At 50.1% G+C, this 18856-nt stretch overlaps 1 protein-coding gene across 9 annotated transcripts in view; it reads left to right on the forward strand.

Annotated features, from left to right (window-relative positions):
• The first annotated feature begins 275 nt into the window (after positions 1-275).
• MYBL2 (MYB proto-oncogene like 2) overlaps positions 276-18856 on the forward strand; it is a 37076-nt gene continuing 18495 nt past the window's right edge. For 3 of the 9 annotated variants that reach the window (XM_027623605.1, XM_027623606.1, XM_027623609.1), the window contains exons 1-7: positions 1741-1936; positions 3882-3975; positions 9031-9102; positions 9943-10035; positions 10226-10446; positions 13206-13368; positions 18277-18564. In XM_027623605.1, coding sequence (XP_027479406.1) covers positions 1839-1936; positions 3882-3975; positions 9031-9102; positions 9943-10035; positions 10226-10446; positions 13206-13368; positions 18277-18564 — 1029 coding nt within the window. In that variant the 5' untranslated portion in view covers positions 1741-1838. Of the gene's footprint in view, positions 487-1739; positions 1937-3881; positions 3976-9030; positions 9103-9613; positions 9856-9942; positions 10036-10225; positions 10447-13205; positions 13369-18276; positions 18565-18856 lie in introns of those variants that run through there. The other 6 variants (XM_027623607.1, XM_027623608.1, XM_027623610.1 and 3 more) reach the window with 4 other exon arrangements.

Genomic DNA, 18856 nt, shown 5'->3' on the forward strand with positions numbered 1-18856 from the left:
CCCCGGACCCACACTTGGCCTGGGTCCGGCCTCAGTCAAATGGCGGCCGGCTCAATTCCGCAAGTCTCCACACCCGCCACGCTCACGACGGGCCCTATCGGCCCTGGGGCTTCAGGACTCTGGGCGAGTGCGGCGCCCGCCTGTCCGCAGGCCCCGCCTCCGAACCCTCCCCGCCGGCCCCGCCCCCGCGCAACCCGCAGGCCCCGCCCCGCGCACGCCCTCCCGCCCGCGCGCCGGGCCCGGGCGGCGCCGTCGCGCTTGGCGGGAGATAGAAAAGTGCTGCTGTGCGCGCCGGCGGCGGCCGGAGTTCCTGCGAGCAGCGGCGGGACCTGTGGATACGCTGACGTCTCCCGGCGCGGCCCCGGGGCCCGGAGCGGCCCGAGCAGCCTCACCCTGACCCCGGCCCGGCTCCCGCTCCGGGCTCAGCCGGCGGGCGGGCGAGCGCGGCGCGGCCCGGGCCGGGGGGATGTCTCGGCGGACGCGCGGGTGAGAGGAGCCGGGCGGCCCAGGGCTTTCCCCCCATCCCCCTCCACTCCGACCCCTGCCCCCACCCCACCCCTACCCTCGCCGTGGCCCCTCCGGGCAGGGCGGGGCTTCCGCGGGAATTGCTGTGTCCCCGGTCGCCCGAGGCAGGGGGCGCGCGCTAAGCCGGGGGGCTCTTGGGAGCCCCTAGCTCCGCTCCCCAGGCCTGCTGGGCCTCGGAGCCGGGGCGGGCGGGTCTCCTGGGACCCGGGCCAAACCCTGCATGATGTCATTTTGTCTCCCGCCTAATTGCGGGGTGGGGGTGGGATGGCAGTGTCAGCTGCTAAGGCCTTTACCGGGGAGGGAGGCGACCCCTGGAGAGGGAAAGTGATTCTCCCTCCGAGTCGCAGCGAGGGGGAAGCCAAAGCCTGGAGGACTTTTAGTTCAAACCTATTTGGATTCCTATTTGGCGGTGGGCATTTCTTCTCAAAGATTCCAGGAAGTACGGCGCTCCCCAAACCCTCTCCGGCTTGAGAAGGGTGCCGGGGGGAGGGGACTCGTGTGTGTGTCTCCCCCTACCCTCAGCCTGGGTGTCGGGCTCCAGTTTGGTTTAGTTTCAGAGACCTGTCTTCCTGTTCCACATGAGGAGTTTGGGGTAGTTGGGGTTGAAGGTGAGGGGAAGAGAGACAGATGCGTATCAAGACTGCTCTGGGGCCAAGGCAGGAACTGCAGTCTCCATTTTACTTATTCCTCCAGAGAGTGAGGGCAGAGTGGAGCCTGGAACCTGGTCTGTGGGTTCCAGGTCCCTGTCTTACACCTGTGTGCTTGGGGCCTGACCTCTGGGTTTTACATCACCCTGGGAGTCAGAGGACAAAGGGGGCCTGCCTGCCCTGTTCCCTCCCTGGATTTGTGCAGACTCCAGAAGCACTCACTGCTGGCTTTCCCCAGAGTTCCTCTCAGCAAGGAAGCCTTCGATCCTTGGGCCGTGTTTAGGGTACCTGGCACAGGTTCTGTCTTCCTCCTCAGGTCACCATTTCCCAGGGCAGCTCCAATTCCCAGGAGGAGTTTTCTGGTCAGGCACTTACCAGACCCTGTTCTCATTTTTGGTGCAGGAAATGTTATTCCAGGGAATGACAAGCCCCAGAAAACCCCCACATCCTCTGCCACTTTGCTCCTGGGGCTCTGTGGAGGAATCCCCTCCCATGTGAGGGATGGTTTCTGTGCGCTGGCACTCCACAGCCCTCAGCTCAGTTGTTGGCCACTCATTTTAACTCTCCTCTGCACCAGTGCCCCACTTCCCGCTCCGCTTCTGACTCACCCAGCCTGGAGCAGAGCCCAGAACATCGAAAGGCATAGAAAGGGTGTGTTGGACCTACATGTGGTTGCGACCACCGACTTGGCCTCTGCTTTTTCAGCGGGGATTACAGGGTGAGGGCTTGAAGGTGCAGGTCTGGAGCCTGGCTTTGTGGACTTGGTAAGTGGCATAGCCCCTGTCTGCCTCAGTGTCCACGTCTATTAAACGTGGTTAATAGGAATGCGTGTGGAGTAGATGGTTAGCTCCATGTTGATGATCGAAGTGTATTTTGTATACTGTGTATCTCCCAGCTGAGTTGCTTGTCCCCGTTAAAGTATTGGAGCACCAGAGAGTGTTCACAAAGACACTGTTTTATCCTTAGAGGAACATTTACTGAGCTTCTATTGGAGCTGGGTGCTAGAGAACCAAAGATGGGTTCTGTCAGAAAGAAGTCTGGGGACAGTTGATTTTAAAGCCAGCTTCATTTTTTTTTTTAAAGATTTTATTTATTTATTTGAGAGAGAGAGAATGAGAGATGGAGAGCACGAGAGGGAAGAGGGTCAGAGGGAGAAGCAGACTCCCTGCTGAGCAGGGAGCCCGATGCGGGACTCGATTCCGGGACTCCAGGATCATGACCTGAGCTGAAGGCAGTCGCTTAACCAACTGAGCCACTCAGGGGCCCTAAAGCCAGCTTCATTCTGTACCTTGTAGAGTTTTTGCCTCCTACTTTATTAAGGTTGGAGGACCCGTGAATGGGGTCAGAGATGATAGCACAAGGCTGAATTCCGGCTCCTTCTGTGACGGATGTATTGCTGCGTTTAGACACTGTTCTCCCTTCCTTTTCTACTTCTAAAATATTTACTTTAATTAGCATTTTTTTATCAACCAATAGGCAGCAGCATGGCATGTTTATTCATTAATTTGAGTATCTGGTCATTCCCTGAGCAAACATTTCTTAAGGCCTTTTGGTGGCAACCCCCAAAGGCCCTGCGGGTGTGGAGGTGGAGCTGATCTCTGTCCTTGTCTGGAGACCAGCAGTTGCAGCCTGAGGGCCTTCATTCTGAGAGACGGGAGATGTGGGGACCTCAGAAGTGACTCTAGGAAAGATGCTGAGCCCTGGAGAAGGGGAAAGGAAGATGGACATGAAAGGAAGTCCTTGTCCTTTTGGAATAAGGCTTGTGCTTGCCTTGCTTGTTTGGAGATGGCTTTTCCCACTTACAGACGCCTGACTTAGGAATGTACCTGACAGGTGACCTGAGGCATTCCCACTACGTGGTGTTGGGAGCTTACTAACCTTCCCCTCCCTCCCCATAGCACCTGACATTCCTGGAGGTGGAGAGTGTGATTTCCATTTTTGTAATCATTAAACCTGATAGACAGGAAGATTTTGGAGGAACTTGAAAAACATCCAGAAGTCTTGATTTTTCTCTCCATAAACCATGACTGTATGAAGGCAAGGATTTGAAAATGGACGTAGTTACTGAGGTTATGTATTTAAAGTGTTATTCTCAGATAACCAATATTTCTTGAAATATGTGCTTGATGATTGCATTTATCATCAGATTTAATCCCTAACCATAAAATTTAGAAAGTTCTGCTGTATAAAAGAAAATACTAAACAGGTGTCTGGTTTTGAATATCATAATATTCTTGGTGAAATCTTTTTTTTTTTTTTAAAGATTTTACTTATTTGTCAGAGACAGCACAAGCAGGGGGAGTGGCAGGCAGAGGAAGAAGCAGCCTCCCTATTGAGCAAGGAGCCCAATTTGGGGCTCGATCCCAGGTTCTTGGGATCATGACCTGAGCTGAAGGCAGACGCTTAATGGACTGAGCCACCCAGGTGTCTCTTCTGGGTGAAATCTTAACTTCTTTTTTCTTGTAGTTTTTGAAATCATTAGGGTGTTTGTGAAAATAAAAGGATAAAGAAAAAAAAATTGTCCATAACCCCAATTCATGAAAGAATTAAAAAAAGAGGAGGGTGGACATATCAAAAGTAAAGAGTAAAAGGCTGCCTTCCTCAAGCCTTTCCCTAGAGGTCACTGGCCATTGCCCACACGCTGTCCATCCATCACGTAGCAGTGTGTGAAGACACATGTCCTTGACCCTTAGCTTGCTCTCCTTGCAGTGAGGAGCTGGATGAGCTGCACTACCAGGACACAGATTCAGATGTGCCAGAGCAGAGGGACAGCAAGTGCAAGGTCAAATGGACCCACGAGGAGGTGAGTGACACAGACATTTTGTGGGAGGGATGCTGATGGCAGCCGGGGGCTGGTCAGAGAACTGAGCCTGGGGTTTGTGTGCCTGATGCCGTGATGGGTGCGATGAAGAGGAGAAGCTGGTGAAAGAGATGGAGGGTCCTCTGGTTCTCCCCAGTGCCTGTTCTCAGAGCATTCTCGGGGATGCTCCACATTGAGGACTCTCAGGAGTATGTGTCTCTTGGAAGCTGGTGTGTTCTGCATCATGGGCACTAATTGTGCTTCTTGTCCTTTAACTGCTAGGGTGATTAGCCTAATGTGCAACCTCCTCTTTATTATTATTATTACTGTTATTTTATTTAGAGCGAGAACACGCGCAGCCACTTATTGGGGGAAGGAGGGGCAGAGGGAGAGGGAGAGAGAGAATCCCAAGCAGACTTCATGCCTAAGGTGGGGCCCAACTCAGGGCTCCATCTCACAACCATGAGATCATGACCTAAGCCGAAATCAAGAGTCAGTCGCTTAACCAACTGAGCCACCCCAGTGCCCCCCTCTTTATTATAATTTTTTGTGTCTTGAGACATCAAGCTCTGAATTTTCTTTTTATTGTTTAATCAACTTCACGGAAGCATAATTTGTGTACAATCAAATGTACTTTTTTATTTTTTTCTTTAAAATTTTTTATTGTTATGTTAATCACCATACATTACATCATTATTTTTTTTTTTTAAGATTTTATTTATTTATTTGACAGAGAGAGACATAGCAAGAGGGGGAGCACAAGCAGGGGGAGTGGGAGAGGGAGAAGCAGGCCTCCTGCCGAACAGGGAGCCTGATGTGGAGCTCGATCCCAGGACCCCGGGATCATGACCTGAGCGGAAGGCAGACGCCCAACGACTGAGCCACCCAGGCGCCCCAACATCATTAGTTTTTGATGTAGTGTTCCATGATTCATTGTTTGTGTATAACACCCAGTGCTCCATGCAGAACGTGCCCTCTTTAATACCCATCACCAGGCCAACCCATCCCCTCCACCCCCCTCCCCTCTAGAACCCTCAGTTTGTTTTTCAGAGTCCATCGTCCCTCATGGTTCGTCTCCCCCTCCGATTCTGCCCCCTTCATTCTTCCCCTCCTGCTGTCGTCTTCTTCCTCTTCTTTTTTTTTTTCTTAACATATATTGCATTATTTGTTTCAGAGGTACAGATCTGTGATTCAACAGTCTTGCACAATTCACAGCGCTCACCATAGCACATACCCTCCCCAATGTCTATCACCCAGCCACCCCATCCCTCCCACCCCCCCCACTCCAGCAACCCTCAGTTTGTTTCCTGAGATTAAGAATTCCTCATATCAGTGAGGTCATATGACACGTGTCTTTCTCTGATTGACTTATTTCACTCAGCATAACACCCTCCAGTTCCATCCACGTCGTTGCAAATGGCAAGATCTCATTCCTTTTGATGGCTGCATAATATTCCAGTGTGTGTGTGTGTACACACACACACCACATCTTCTTTATCCATTCATCTGTCAATGGACATCTTGGCTCTTTCCACACTTTGGCTATTGTGGGCATTGCTACTATAAACATTGGGGTGCACGTACCCCTTCGGATCCCTACATTTGTATCTTTGGGTTATTGCTGGATCGTATGGTAGCTCTATTTTCAACTTTTTGAGGAACCTCCATACTGTTTTCCAGAGTGGATGCACCAGCTTGCATTCCTACCAGCAGTGTAGGAGGGTTCCCCTTTCTCCGCATCCCCGCCAACGTCTGTCATTTCCTGACTTGTTCATTTTAGCCATTCTGACTGGTGTGAGGTGGTATCTCATTGAGGTTTTGATTTGGATTTCCCTGATGCCGAGCGATGTTGAGCACTTTTTCATGTGTCTGTTGGCCTCAAATGCACCTTTTTATAAAGCCAGCAGTTGAAAGCACCACCTTGATTATCCCAGAAAGTTCCCTTTGTGGTTCATCTTCCCTGGCTCCAGGCAATTGCTGACGTAATACCTCTTGGTTTGGTTTGTTTTGTCTGTTCTTGAATGTCCTGTAAATGAAATACAGCTGTACTCTTTCCTATCTCACTTCTTTTGCTTAACAAAATAGCTGCTTGATTCAGCAATTTGTTCATTTTTATTGCCGAATAGCATTCCCTTATATGGGTATACCACAATAGGTTTCACTTGTTGATGGGCATTTGGGCTGGTTTCAGTTTTTGGCTATTGTGGATAGAGCTGCTGGGAGGATCCTTGCATAAATCTTTTTTGAGGATTATGTTTTCATTTCTCTAGGGGAGATACACTTAATGTCTGGTCATGGGGTAGGTGTATGTTTAGTTTTATAGAAACTGCCAGACCTTTTTCTAAATTGTTTGTTCCATCCTAGACTCCTGCTGGACTTACCTTTATTTTACCTCTTTTTTTCCTGGAGATGTTTAATTTAGGTCTTTTTTTTTTTTTCTTAGTGTATGAGTTGTAAAACTTTTTTTTTTTTTAAGATTTTATTTATTTGAGAGAAAGTGCGCATGAGCAGGGTGAGGGGCAGAGGGAGAAGCAGACTCCCCGCTGAGCAGGGAGTATGACATGGGTCTCGATTCGGGGGCTCCATTCCAGGCTTCTAGGATCATGACCTGAGCCAAAGGCAGATGCTTAACCAACTGAGCCACCCAGTCGCCCCCTGAGTTGTAAAACTTTTTAAAATCATGAGTGCTAAGCCAGCTTTTCTGTTCATCCTACTGTGGACCAGGAACTATATGCGGCTCTTGTGGGCCTAGAAGAACAAACAAGCTGGGGTCCCCACCCCAGAACCACTCTGTGCTTGGGGTGGAGAGAGAAGACTGCACAGGCCTATGGACATGCTGTGGTGATCCCCGGTGTTGGCAGGAGCCCTTTCAATGTGCGCTCACCATCGCATCTCTCCTTCCTTGTGCTAGGGACCGGAGGCACTGGGTCATTGTTGAAATACCTTTAGGTATTTCCTTTACTGTTACTGTTGCCTGCAGAGGTTAGAGAAAATTTCATGGATAAGGATTTGGAAATCAAGTCAGGGAAGAGTACAGAACGGTGGGTATATTAGAATAGGAAACAGGTGAATGGAATAGAATAGAATAGGTTGTAGGTGGAGAAAAGCAAGTAAAGGGGTCCTGTGGTTGATACGGACAAAAAGATTGGGCCAAATCCTGGAAGGCCCAGAATGTCAGGCTCAGTAGTGTAGGCTTGTTCAGCTGGCAAGGTAGAGCCATTGAAGGTTTTTAAAGCAGAGGACTGACCTGAACATAGGTGGGCTTCCATGGAGCCAATCTGTGTGTAGGTTGGATAAGAGATTTGGGGGCAGCCTGGGGCTGAGAGACTGGTGGTGCCCAGGGCGTGGGGGAGAGTGCCGTACTGGGCAGCTGTGGAGAGATTAGGGCAGGGGTGGAGCTGAGAGGTGGAGGAGGCCCCTGGGGTCTGAGAGGAGATAGAAACAATACAGCAAAGTATCCTTGCCAGTTCTCAGGGAGGATGGGGTGCTAGATATGGACATGGGCACATGGGAGGAAGAATGGTGTTGGCCTGGCCAGGCCAGGTGGCAGAGGAGGGCAGGGTGTCCGGGGCTGGCTCAGCTACAGGATTTATGGGGACTTTGCCCCAGCCGGTGCTGGACTGCTCTTGAGGGCCTGAATTTCCGTAATGGCCTTTTTCTTCTGTCTAGGAGTGTGTGTGTGTGTGTTTGTGTGTGTGTTAAAAATACAACACTAAATGTGTCATCATAGCCATTTTTAAGTGTACAGTTCAACAGTGTGAAGTGTATTCCCATTGTGCAGTCGATCTTTAGAACTTACTCATCTTGTAAAACTGAATATACCCACTAAGCCCAAATTCCTCATCACCCTTCCCCCTAACCCTTGGCAACCCATCTTTCTGCTTTTTGTATCTTTGATTTTGACTACTTTAGATATTTCATATGAGTGGAATCCTATAGTATTTGTCCTTTTGTGACTGACTTATCTCACCTTTGTCCTTGAGGTTCATCCCTATTGTAGCTTCTAATAGAATTTCCTTCTGTTTTAAGGCTGAATAAACATTCCATTATATGGATATATCACATTTTCTTTATATAGATATATATAAAATATAAAAGATCAATTTGATTGAGGAGTACTCTACATCCAGTGAACTGCAACCATTCACAGTATAATTCAGTGAGTTTCAACAGATGTATTACCTTGAAACTACCAGCACCATCACATTATAGAACATTTCCATCAACTTCTAAACATTCCTTGCTCCTTTGCTGTCCCTCCCCCCCACCTCTGACCTCAGATGACCACCGACTACCTTTTTGTCCTTAGAGCTTCGCTGACTTTTTCTAGAATGTCATATGCATGGAATCAGTGTGCACCCTTTTATGCCTGGCTTCTTTCCCTCCTCATCATGATGTTGAGATTTTGTGTTGTTGCGGGAGTCTGTAGTTTATTTTCAGGAGACTGTACTGTTCACCTGCCCACTGTCCCTGTCTCCCGTGCCACGTCACTGTCCTCTTTGGCCTGGGTTCCTCTCATGGCCTCCCTTCCTCCATTCTGCCCTCTTAGAGCTCCTTTCCCTGAAGCTGCCAAGCTGAACTGCATAATATGCATGTTGGACCGTGACCATCCACTGCTCAAATGCCTCAGTGGCTTTGTATGATGCAGAGGCCTGAATCAGTCCTGTGTGTGGTCCGGCCCCTGCAGTGCCCTCCCAAATCATCTTGCATCCCCCTCTCCCTTGCTTCCTGCACTCTAGCTGCTCTAGCCTTCCTTTGAGCCTGTCCCTTGGTCTCCCTGAAGAGGCAGTCACCAAGTACCTCTTCGCTAGCCCTCAGCCAGCCAGGCTTTACTTTTGTTTGTGGGAGCCTTTGATTTGCTCCCTCTGGACCGTAATTCCCACAAGATGGGGCAGCTTTGTCACTGCCCGTTGCTGTGTCTGTAGTACAGGGCACATAGGAGGTGCTCCCTTCATGACTGCATGCGTGAAGGAGGCTGTCCTTTAGGCTGGTGCTCCATTGTGATCGGCTGCTTTCCGCACGTGTGTGAGCTGAGCCCTCTCTTTCTGGCATTGGCAGGACGAGCAGCTGAGGACCCTGGTCAGGCAGTTTGGACAGCAAGACTGGAAGTTCCTGGCCAGCCACTTCCCTGTGAGTGCAGCCCCTCGGTGGCCCCCTCCCCCAGAGATGAGGGTTCTGGGTGACCAGACAGTGTGCCTGGGACAGACTTTCTGTCATGGAGAAAGCTGCCCCCTTCCCCCCCAAAAAACAACCAAACTTCCCAGGCCCTTTCTTCCCAGGCCAGAATTCGAGTCCCCCTGTCATAAGCATCTCTACAGAGCAGCCTTGGTAGGCCTGGTGGTCTTCAGGCTCTGTGCCATCTGGAGCATGTGACCAAGTGGCATATTTGCATGTCTTCCTGAAAGAAATGCAAACAGTCTCAAGAGTGAGACTGAAACGGAGGGGAAGTGATACTTTGGATGGACTTCTGCCGAGGTCCCCCCAGAGCAGCTGGAGCCTCCTGGGGATGCAGGTCCCCCATGTCCCCCACCCCCAGGACTGCAGGTGTCTGGTAGGGAGGGGATGTGGCCGCAGCTGCTATCTACCTTATTTCCCGAGTCACTTGGCAGCTCAGGGACCAAGTCAGCAGGACCTTCCTGCCTATATTCCTCACCTTCCCTGCTTCTATGAGATCTGAAATCTTTAGGGAAATAATGCTTTCCCAGAAGCAAGGAAGGATCCCTGACATACACCACAAACTTTGATAGGAATTTATGGCTCCTGATGGCAGCCTCCTTGTACTGGGGGGCAGGAGGAAGCTTCCCAGAGGGGAACCATGTGTGTTCTGGCATGTGGGAATGTAGTGTATGGTGGGTGAAGGGAACAAGACAAAACCTTTCTGAGGTAGGCCTGGCCCCTTGAACCCGGTGCCCAACCAGGGTCCCAGGCCGCTGTTCTAGGAATCCTCACGTGTTCCTGTTCTCTTCCCAGAACCGCACTGACCAGCAGTGCCAGTACCGGTGGCTGAGGGTCTTGAATCCAGACCTCGTCAAGGGGCCATGGACCAAAGAGGAGGATCAAAAGGTAACTATCGGGACAGTGCCTGGCACACAATGGGCCTCCCCCCACCCCAGCGGGTCAGGGGACGGTGAGGATGTCCTGGGGGTGGGCAGGGCTGTCCAGCTGGTCCTCTCAGGGCCGCGGTGAGATGAGGCTTACGTTGGGGGGTGAGGGAGGGGCGGGTGCCCCTGGCTTCACAGACGCCTTGTCCTAGGTCATCGAGCTGGTCAAGAAGTACGGCACAAAGCAATGGACGCTGATCGCCAAGCACCTGAAGGGCCGGCTGGGGAAGCAGTGCCGGGAGCGCTGGCACAACCACCTCAACCCCGAGGTGAAGAAGTCCTGCTGGACTGAGGAGGAGGACCGCATCATCTGTGAGGCCCACAAGGTGCTCGGCAACCGCTGGGCCGAGATTGCCAAGATGCTGCCAGGGAGGTGAGCTGCCAGCCCAGGGGGGCAGGGGGAGCTGGGGCCGGCCGGGGTGCTCCCAGGAAGTGCGGGCATCCACTGGGTTTTGGGGGGTATTCCAAGAGTCAGTCCCATTTGTTTGCAGTTGTTCACTTTTCCCAGAGGTGAATGAATCCCTCAGATTCTTGCCTAGGGGTGCCCAGGCGTGGATATGAAGGCAGTTCTGGATCAGGGCAGGGAGAAGGAGCCTGGGGGCCTCCCACTGTGTGTACAGGTTTTTCCTTTGGTCTCCGTTGGGAGCTTTGTGCACCACCTGTGCCCTCTGCCAAGGTTGCCTGCTTCCTTTTTCTAGAGAATAAAATTCTCTTCTGCCTGTGCGGTCAGGACCAGGATCTAGGCATCCAAACCACTGCTCTGTTTTCTACTCCTTGCTGTGCCTGATCCCTCTAAGAGCCTCTTGGCGCTCTGGGGGAGCCTTGGGAAGACTTGGCTCCATTCTTGCCAGAATCTTCCTCTGGGGTCAAATCCCCTCTCCTAAGTTGCTTACTCCTCCCCTAAGTGCTTTCCATCTTCTGGAAAGTGACAAAAATTTCTTAGTGGTGGCTGTTTTCTACCCTGTTCTCTTTGTCCTTGTGCATTTTCCCCATATTCAGTTTTATTTTTAATCCTTTGTCATGACACTGTGGTCCTGGGACGGAGAGGAGATAAAATGCCAGATGGTGTATTTCCTCTGAAGTCTGGAATGGTCCTAGTTTCAAAACTCAAACCTGAGTCTGTTACCCTTTTGGTGCTCCTCCTAGTGCTTGGGTTGAAGACCTGGGTCTCTCTCCCCGTGTGACCTGCCTGGCCTTGGCCTGGCTGTTGCCACCAGCCTGGCCTTGATGCACTGTCCCCCTTGCTTACCCATTGGGCCTCAGCTGCTCTGCACTCCTCTCAGACCTGCGAACACGGTGAGCTCCTCCTGAGAACCCCCTGGTGCTCCCTTCTGTTGGCCTTGAATGCATTCTGCTTGTGCCCCTTGTGCAGCCAACACACTCATCCTTCAGTCCTTGGTGGGGGTGTCTCTCTGTCTTCCAGACTGTGGTCGATCTCCAGCACTCTGTCCTAACGGCCTGCGGTGGGAATGTTCGGAGATCCCGACCCTCCTCTTGGGCTGGGACCTCAGTCCGGCCGTTCATCATGTCCGTTCACAATTCAGGGGAAAAGCCCTCTGCTGGGATTCCCAAAGAAGGGGTGCCTACTGTGTGCTTGCATTTCTGTGTTATAGTCCGATGGACTCAGCTGCTGACCAGCCGGGCAAGGCTGTGCTCCATACTTCCATACTTCCCACTTCTGCTCTCCAACTCTGCTGCTGCGTGCTTGCGTCGTACCACGGGTGTGTGCTCGGCCCTGCTCTGCTGTACGCGGCCTTGCAGTGTGCGGCTGGGGCTCCTGTAGTACTCCGCTACTCGATACGTCTCTACGACGCTGCCATCCCGCGTGCCGCTTACCGGCGTGCCGCGGGGGCTCCCGTAGTACTCCGCTACTCGGTACTTCTCAGTACTTCTCTACGACTCTGCCGCCCAGCGTGCTGCGGGGGCTCCCATAGTACTCCGCTACTCGGTACTTCTCTACGGCTCTGCTGCCCCATGTGCGCTTACCGCTGTGCCGCGGGGGCTCCAGTAGTACTCCGCTACTCGGTACTTCTCAGTACTTATCTACGACTCTGCCGCCCAGCGTGCCGCAGGGGCTCCCGTAGTACTCCGCTACTCGGTACTTCTCTACGGCTCTGCCGCCCCGCGTGCCGCGGGGGCTCCCGTAGTACTCCGCTACTCGGTTCTTCTCTACGGCTCTGCCGCCCCGAGTGCTGCGGGGGCTCCCGTAGTACTCCACTACTCAGTACTTCTCAGTACTTCTCTACGGCTCTGCCACCGGTGGGCCGCTTACTGCTGTATGCCACTGTTACTTCTAAACTCTTCGGGTGCTTCACTACGCTTTACGTTTCTGCGCTACTGTACCGTGCTGTGTTTCCATACCACTGTACAGTTTTCTCCTGTTCTGCTAGTCTTTCCTTTCCTCTACTTCCCCACACTTCCATATCCTAGGACGCTGTGCTCCTGTACCATTGTGGTGCTCTGTGCTTACACTATGACGTATGTGTGTCCTCAGTTAATCTTCAGTAAGTGGGGGAGCATGAATCGTCTCCCGATTCTCCAGATAAAGTAACTGAGGCTCAGAGTGACCCGTTGCAGACCCTCTGTGCCATCCAGCTCTGCCTCTGGCTCTTTGCCGTCTGAGAAGAGTACCAGGGCTTGCATTCAAGTCACCCTGAGCCTCAGAATGGAGCTCAGCAGCCAGAGGTTTGCTTCTAGTTTCTATAGATTCAAAGTGAGCGGAAAAGGGAGTGCGAGCTTCAAAAACATTTTAGCTGTTTGATTTCACCATGGGCTGAGTAAAACCTTTGCTTATTTTGCTGAGGTCAGTGGAAATATGTGTAAATTGTTGAGGGCTAGAAACACGTGTGACTTCATCCTAGAGTTAAGGAATTGTAGAGTCAGTGCGCCTCGGTGGCTCAGTCGTCTGAGGGTCTGACTCTTTTATCTCAGTTCACGTCTTGATCTTGGGGTTGTGAGTTCAGGCCCCGCATTGGGCTCAATGCTGGGCATGGAACCTACTTTAGACAGAGAGAGTGTAGAGTCATCAGGTTGAACCCTCATTTACAGAAGTGGGAAGTCGGCTCAGGGAGGTTGGTGACATGCCTCGTGGCACCTTGGCTGAGTTGAAAGGCCTCCTCTTGGCCCCCGCAGGACAGACAATGCTGTGAAGAATCACTGGAACTCCACCATCAAAAGGAAGGTGGACACGGGTGGCTTCCTTAGTGAGTCGAAAGACTGCAAGCCCCCTGTGTACTTGCTGCTGGAGCTCGAGGACAAGGCTGCCTGCCAGAGCGCCCGCCCCGTGGAGGAGCAGGTGAGGCGGCTGCCCGAGGCTGCTCGGCCCCTGGGCCTGGCTCTGGGTTTGGTGGGTTGCGTATTTATCCTAGACCATTTCATTTAACACGTGTTCTTTCCTTCTCATCTTCGCCACAGCCGTTCATGACTTCCTGCCACAGGGTCTCCTGTGGGCTGCATCCTCCTTACCAGGGCCCTTCCTTGTCCCGTAATTCTGCAGAGACCTGACACTTGTCTGCCCGCAGGTGAAGGACGACAGACCAAGCTGATGTAGAAAACGGAGGATTGGGTTGAAGAGGTCCTAAGCCTCCTCTGCCTTTAGCAATAGTTTCCTTCCTACCTGTCGCCCTTGCCCGGCTTTTCATACTAAAAGCATGTTTGCAATTAAAAAAAAAAAGTCATTTATTTATTTATTGAGGTCTAATTCACTTACAGTAAAATCCATGGCATTTAGTGTACGGTTCTGAGTCATGACAAAAAACATACTGTCCTGTGACCACCAAACCACATCGAGATACAGACATTTCTATCACTCGCCACATTCCCTTGTCTTCCTTTTTGTCAGCCCTTTTCCCTGATCCCAGGCACCCCTCATCTGTTTTCTGTCTATAATTTCATACAACTTTCTAGAAAATCATATTACTGAAATTAGATGGTATTAACATTTGCAATTGGAAAAATGAAACCAGTGTGCAGGTGTTAACATGTCCCATCCCACCCCCCAGAGCAAACTTTTTATTGATTTTTTTTTTTAAACTATTTCTCTAGTGATTTATTCTTTAAAGATTTGGGGTACCTGGCTGGTTCAGTTGGAAGAGCATGTGACTCTTGATCTCAGGGTTGTGAGTTCAAGCCTCACATTGGGTGTAGGGATTACAAAAACTAAAAAAAACCTTAAAAAAAAAAAGATTTGGGTGTGCTTGGGTGGCGCAGTGGGTTAAATGTCTGCCTTCGGCTCAGGTCATGATCCCGGACTCCTGGGATTGAGCCCTGCAACAGGCTCCCTGCTCAGTGCAGAGTGTGCTTCTCCCTCTCCCTCTGCCCCTCCCCCTGTTCATGCTCTCACTTGCTCGCTCTCTCAAAACGAATACACCAAAAAAAATCTTAAAAAACGATTTGAAGGAAATGTGTTAAAGAATGAAGATTTGACGATGCTGAATCATGGGAGGTAACACACTTCACCTGTGCTTTGGTTTGCTTTTGATTTCCTACCTGTGCTTTGTTCTAGTCTCTTCTGTGATTGTGAACTAGTGAATAATCTTTTTTCACTCCCCCTTCCCTTTTCTTACTGGCTAGGTAGAACCTGTGTGCCGCCCCAGTTCTGAGGGTGCTGTACAGCAGCATTGCATGTTTTTGCTTCTGTTTCTTGATTTTTCTTTCTCTTTTTTTTTTTTTTAAAGATTTTATTTATTTATTTGTCAGAGAGAGAGGGAGAGAGCACAAGCACGTGGAGCGGCCAACAGAGGGAGAAGCAGACTTCCCGCAGAGCAGGGAGCCCGATGCAGGGCTCCATCCCAGGACCCTGGGATCATGACCTGAGCCAGGGGCAGACACTTAATGACTGAGCCACACAGGCACCCCTCTGTTTCTTGATTTTTCAACTTGTGAGAATCTCTCTTGATTCCCTGAAATGAATGCTCCTGTGGAGTAACAAACAGTAAGGAAATATCTAAAATGAAAAGTAAATTGACTTCTTCCAGTCTGGACTCCCCATACATCCCCTAACCAGAGGAATCTACTTCTCACACTTCGTTGTGTATCTGAGTAACATGTTTTCAAGCCTTTTCCTTCTGGTTGAAGAAGAAGCATACGTTCCACAAAGAGAAACTGTGGACATCAGCAGACACAAAGTCACTTTTTAGGATGGGGGGAAGTGTACAGACCTTCCTCGGTCTCTGAAAATCCTTGGCTGAAAGTCAGTTTTTTGACTTAGCTTTTACCTCTGGAGCGCTGGCTGTGCTGGGCCAGAATGAGCCCCGGGGGTCAGTTAGCGTGTTGTTTTCAGCCTCATTTCATCTCCAGCAGCATTTTCATGGTTCTGTTTTGCTGTTTGTCTGTGTAATCATGGTTATATCTAATTTTTAAAAATAGAAACAAAACTTTAATGACCCTCATAGCTCAAATCACTGCTCATGTGCTCAGTTATTTCTTTAGAAATTCATGGAGATGGGTTGAGACACATTTCTGGAAAAACTTCTAATACACTTTGCTAGATTGCTGCCAGAAAATTTTGCCTACTAATGTGTATATGGGACCACCTCCTGTTCTCTCCACTCACTGGTCGGTGCTTGCAATTATAATTCTTGTCCCTCTACTTCAAAAGCAATGCATGATCATTGTAAAGAGTTACAAACTTTACAGAGCTGAATATTGCAGAAGGCCGAGCCTGCTAATCTCGACTGCCAGAGAGAACCAATATATTGTTTAATGTGTTTGCCAACATTTCTTACTAAGGGCAATAAGTTTAAAATGAAGATTATGTTATAACTTACTGCCTTACGGTTTCTTAAATCTTTCCATATCATTTTGCACGTACAGATCTTTATACCATCCTTGGATCTGTCACATCTTGTCGTAACCTGCTGATGAACATCTGTTACCATTTCTGTTAAGATGCTGCAGCAAACATCGTTCAAATTTTTTCTGCATGTACTTATTTATGTGGGTTAGTTTTTACAGATGTGGCATGACTGGGTCAAATGGTACCGACGTGTGAAATTTTCACAAGCATCACCAAATTGCCGCTCGAGTGCTAGTACCATTTTGTCCTGTCAGCAACAGATGGCATTGCCCATTGTCCCACACTCTTGTCACCACTGGCTGTGGCCGTATAAAAAATACCTTTGCCGGGGCACCCGGGTGGCTCAGTCGTGAAGCTACCGACTCTTGATTTCTTTTTCTTTTTTTTTTTTTTAAGATTTTATTTATTTATTTGAGAGAGAGAAATGAGAGACAGAGCACAAGAGGGAAGAGGGTCAGAGGGAGAAGCAGACTCCCCGCTAAGCAGGGAGCCCAATATGGGACTCGATCCCGGGACTCCAGGATCATGACCTGGGCCGAAGGCAGTCACTTTTTTTTTTTTTTAAAGATTTTATTTATTTATTTGAGAGAGAGAGAATGAGAGATAGAGAGCATGAGAGGGAAGAGGGTCAGAGGGAGAAGCAGACTCCCTGCTGAGCAGGAAGCCCGATGTGGGACTCGATCCCGGGACTCCAGGATCATGACCTGAGCTGAAGGCAGTCGCTTAACCAACTGAGCCACCCAGGCGCCCCCCGAAGGCAGTCACTTAACCAACTGAGCCACCCAGGCGCCCCCGACTCTTGATGTCTGCTTAGGTCATGAGCTCAGAGTCGCGAGATCGAGCCCTGAATTGGTTCTGGGCTCCACAGTGGAGGTGGAGCCTGCTTAGGATTCTCTCTCTCCCTCTCTTAAAAAAAATCTTTGCAAATTTTATGAGCAACAGTGGACTATCATTTGGGTTTGATTTCCTGCTGGTGAGGTTGATGGTTTTTCTTTAGTTTATTGATTTGCCTTTGCCCCCCTCCTTTTTTTGTCATTCATAAACTTTACGTGTTAAGGATATTACCCATTTATCATATAGTAATTCCTTTTTTCCAGCTTGGGAAACTTGGAGCTTCTTCATCCCTTCATTTTATAAAGGTGTAATTTATAGACAGTAAAATTCACCCTTTTAGTAGATAGTTCTGTACGTTTTGACAAATGTAACCAACACCACAGTAAAGGTGGAGAACATTTCCAACACCCCCTAAAATTCCCAAGCCCCCAGCCCCTAGCAACCGCTTCTCTATTTTCTCTGTTTTCTGTCTCTCCGTAGTTTTATCTTAGTAAGGATGTCATGGAAATGGAATCATACGGTCTGTACTCTTCTGTGACTTTTCTTTTGCTTAGTTATTAATGCATTAAGATTCATCCATGTGACTACATCTGTCAGTGATTTGTTCTTTTTTCCTGCTGAGTGATAGTCTGTTGTATGGGAGTACCATTCTTTCTTTATCAGCTGAGGGATGTTGATTCCTAGCTATGTTTCCAAATAAAGCTGCTATAAGCATCTGTGTACAGGATTTTGTGTGAACATAAGTTTTCATTTCTCTTGGATAAACATCTAGGTTTAGGATTGTTGGGTCGTATGGTAAGTGTATTCTGAATTCTTTTTTTTTTTTAAGATTTTATTTATTTATTTGAGAGAGAGAATGAGAGATAGAGAGCACGAGAGGGAAGAGGGTCAGAGGGAGAAGCAGACTCCCTGCCGGGCAGGGAGCCTGATGTGGGACTCGATCCCGGGACTCCAGGATCATGACCTGAGCCGAAGGCAGTCGCTTAACCAACTGAGCCACCCAGGCGCCCCTGTATTCTGAATTCTAAATGAAATCACCAAGCCATTTTTCAACACGGCTGTTTCCGAAGCGGAATTCCCACATTCGAGCCTTTAAATAGCGTTTATGGCATTCTTCCCCTTTCTGTAATTGCCGTGGTTACAAATTTTCAATCAAATCTGTTCTTTTTATCTCCTTTTCTTCCTTTGCTTGGATCACAAACCATTTCCATCCCGTTCACTTGCAGCGATAGCAGTTAATAGCCAAGGTGTGAGTTGGGCACCGTTTGCATCCTTGCTGATCTCTGTAGCGCCCCTCCCCGGTGAGCCTTAGGGTCCTCATTTTAAAAGCAAGAGAGCTGACTTACACACAGGTCACACAGCTTGCTCAAGGCCGGCTAACAAAAATGGCCAAGCTCTGGCTGATTCCAGAGCCCGTGGCTTCTCCTGACACCATTGTGCCCCCCCCCCCCCCATTGACACGGGATCGCACTCTTTGCCCTTGAGAAGGTGCCCCAGGTTGTGCCGTTTTTCACTAGAATACTACACAGTGTACATCTCATAATCAGAACCCTGTGCCCTTGTGTCCTACAGGGTAGTCTCGTCACCAGCTGGCCCCCCACGCTTCCTGCCATGAAGGAAGAGGAAAGCAGTGAGGAGGAGGCCACGGCAGCCACCACCTCTAAGGAGCAGGGAGCTGTCTCTACAGACCTGGATGGAGTTCGAACACCAGAGCCCTTGGAGGACTTCCCGAAGCGTGAAGACCAGGAGGGCTCCTCGCCGGAAACCAGCCTGCCCTACAAGTGGGTGGTGGAGGCTGCAAACCTCCTCATCCCTGCTGTGGGGTCAAGCCTCTCGGAAGCCCTGGACTTGATCGAGTCGGTAATGTTGGTCACAGCTCTTCACAGTGGGCCCAGAGCACCCGCCAACCGGGAATGCGTCTCATGGGCAGGCATCCTTCTGTTCACTCCGTCATCCTGTGACGTCTCCTGAGCTGACGTGGAGTGTCCAGCTGGGAGCCAGGGCCTGGGGACACAGATGGTTGCCATGCAGTCCCTGCCCTCATGTGCTACAGTGCAGTTTGGGTGGGAGGGCTCCCCAGAGGAGATGGCACTGCCCTGAGACCTCAGGGATGACGAGGGGAGGGTGTCTGAGGCCCATAATACTCGTGGCA

The sequence above is a fragment of the Zalophus californianus genome, chromosome 8 (assembly GCF_009762305.2).
Source record: "Zalophus californianus isolate mZalCal1 chromosome 8, mZalCal1.pri.v2, whole genome shotgun sequence".
In the NCBI taxonomy this organism is placed as follows: Eukaryota; Metazoa; Chordata; class Mammalia; order Carnivora; family Otariidae; genus Zalophus; species Zalophus californianus.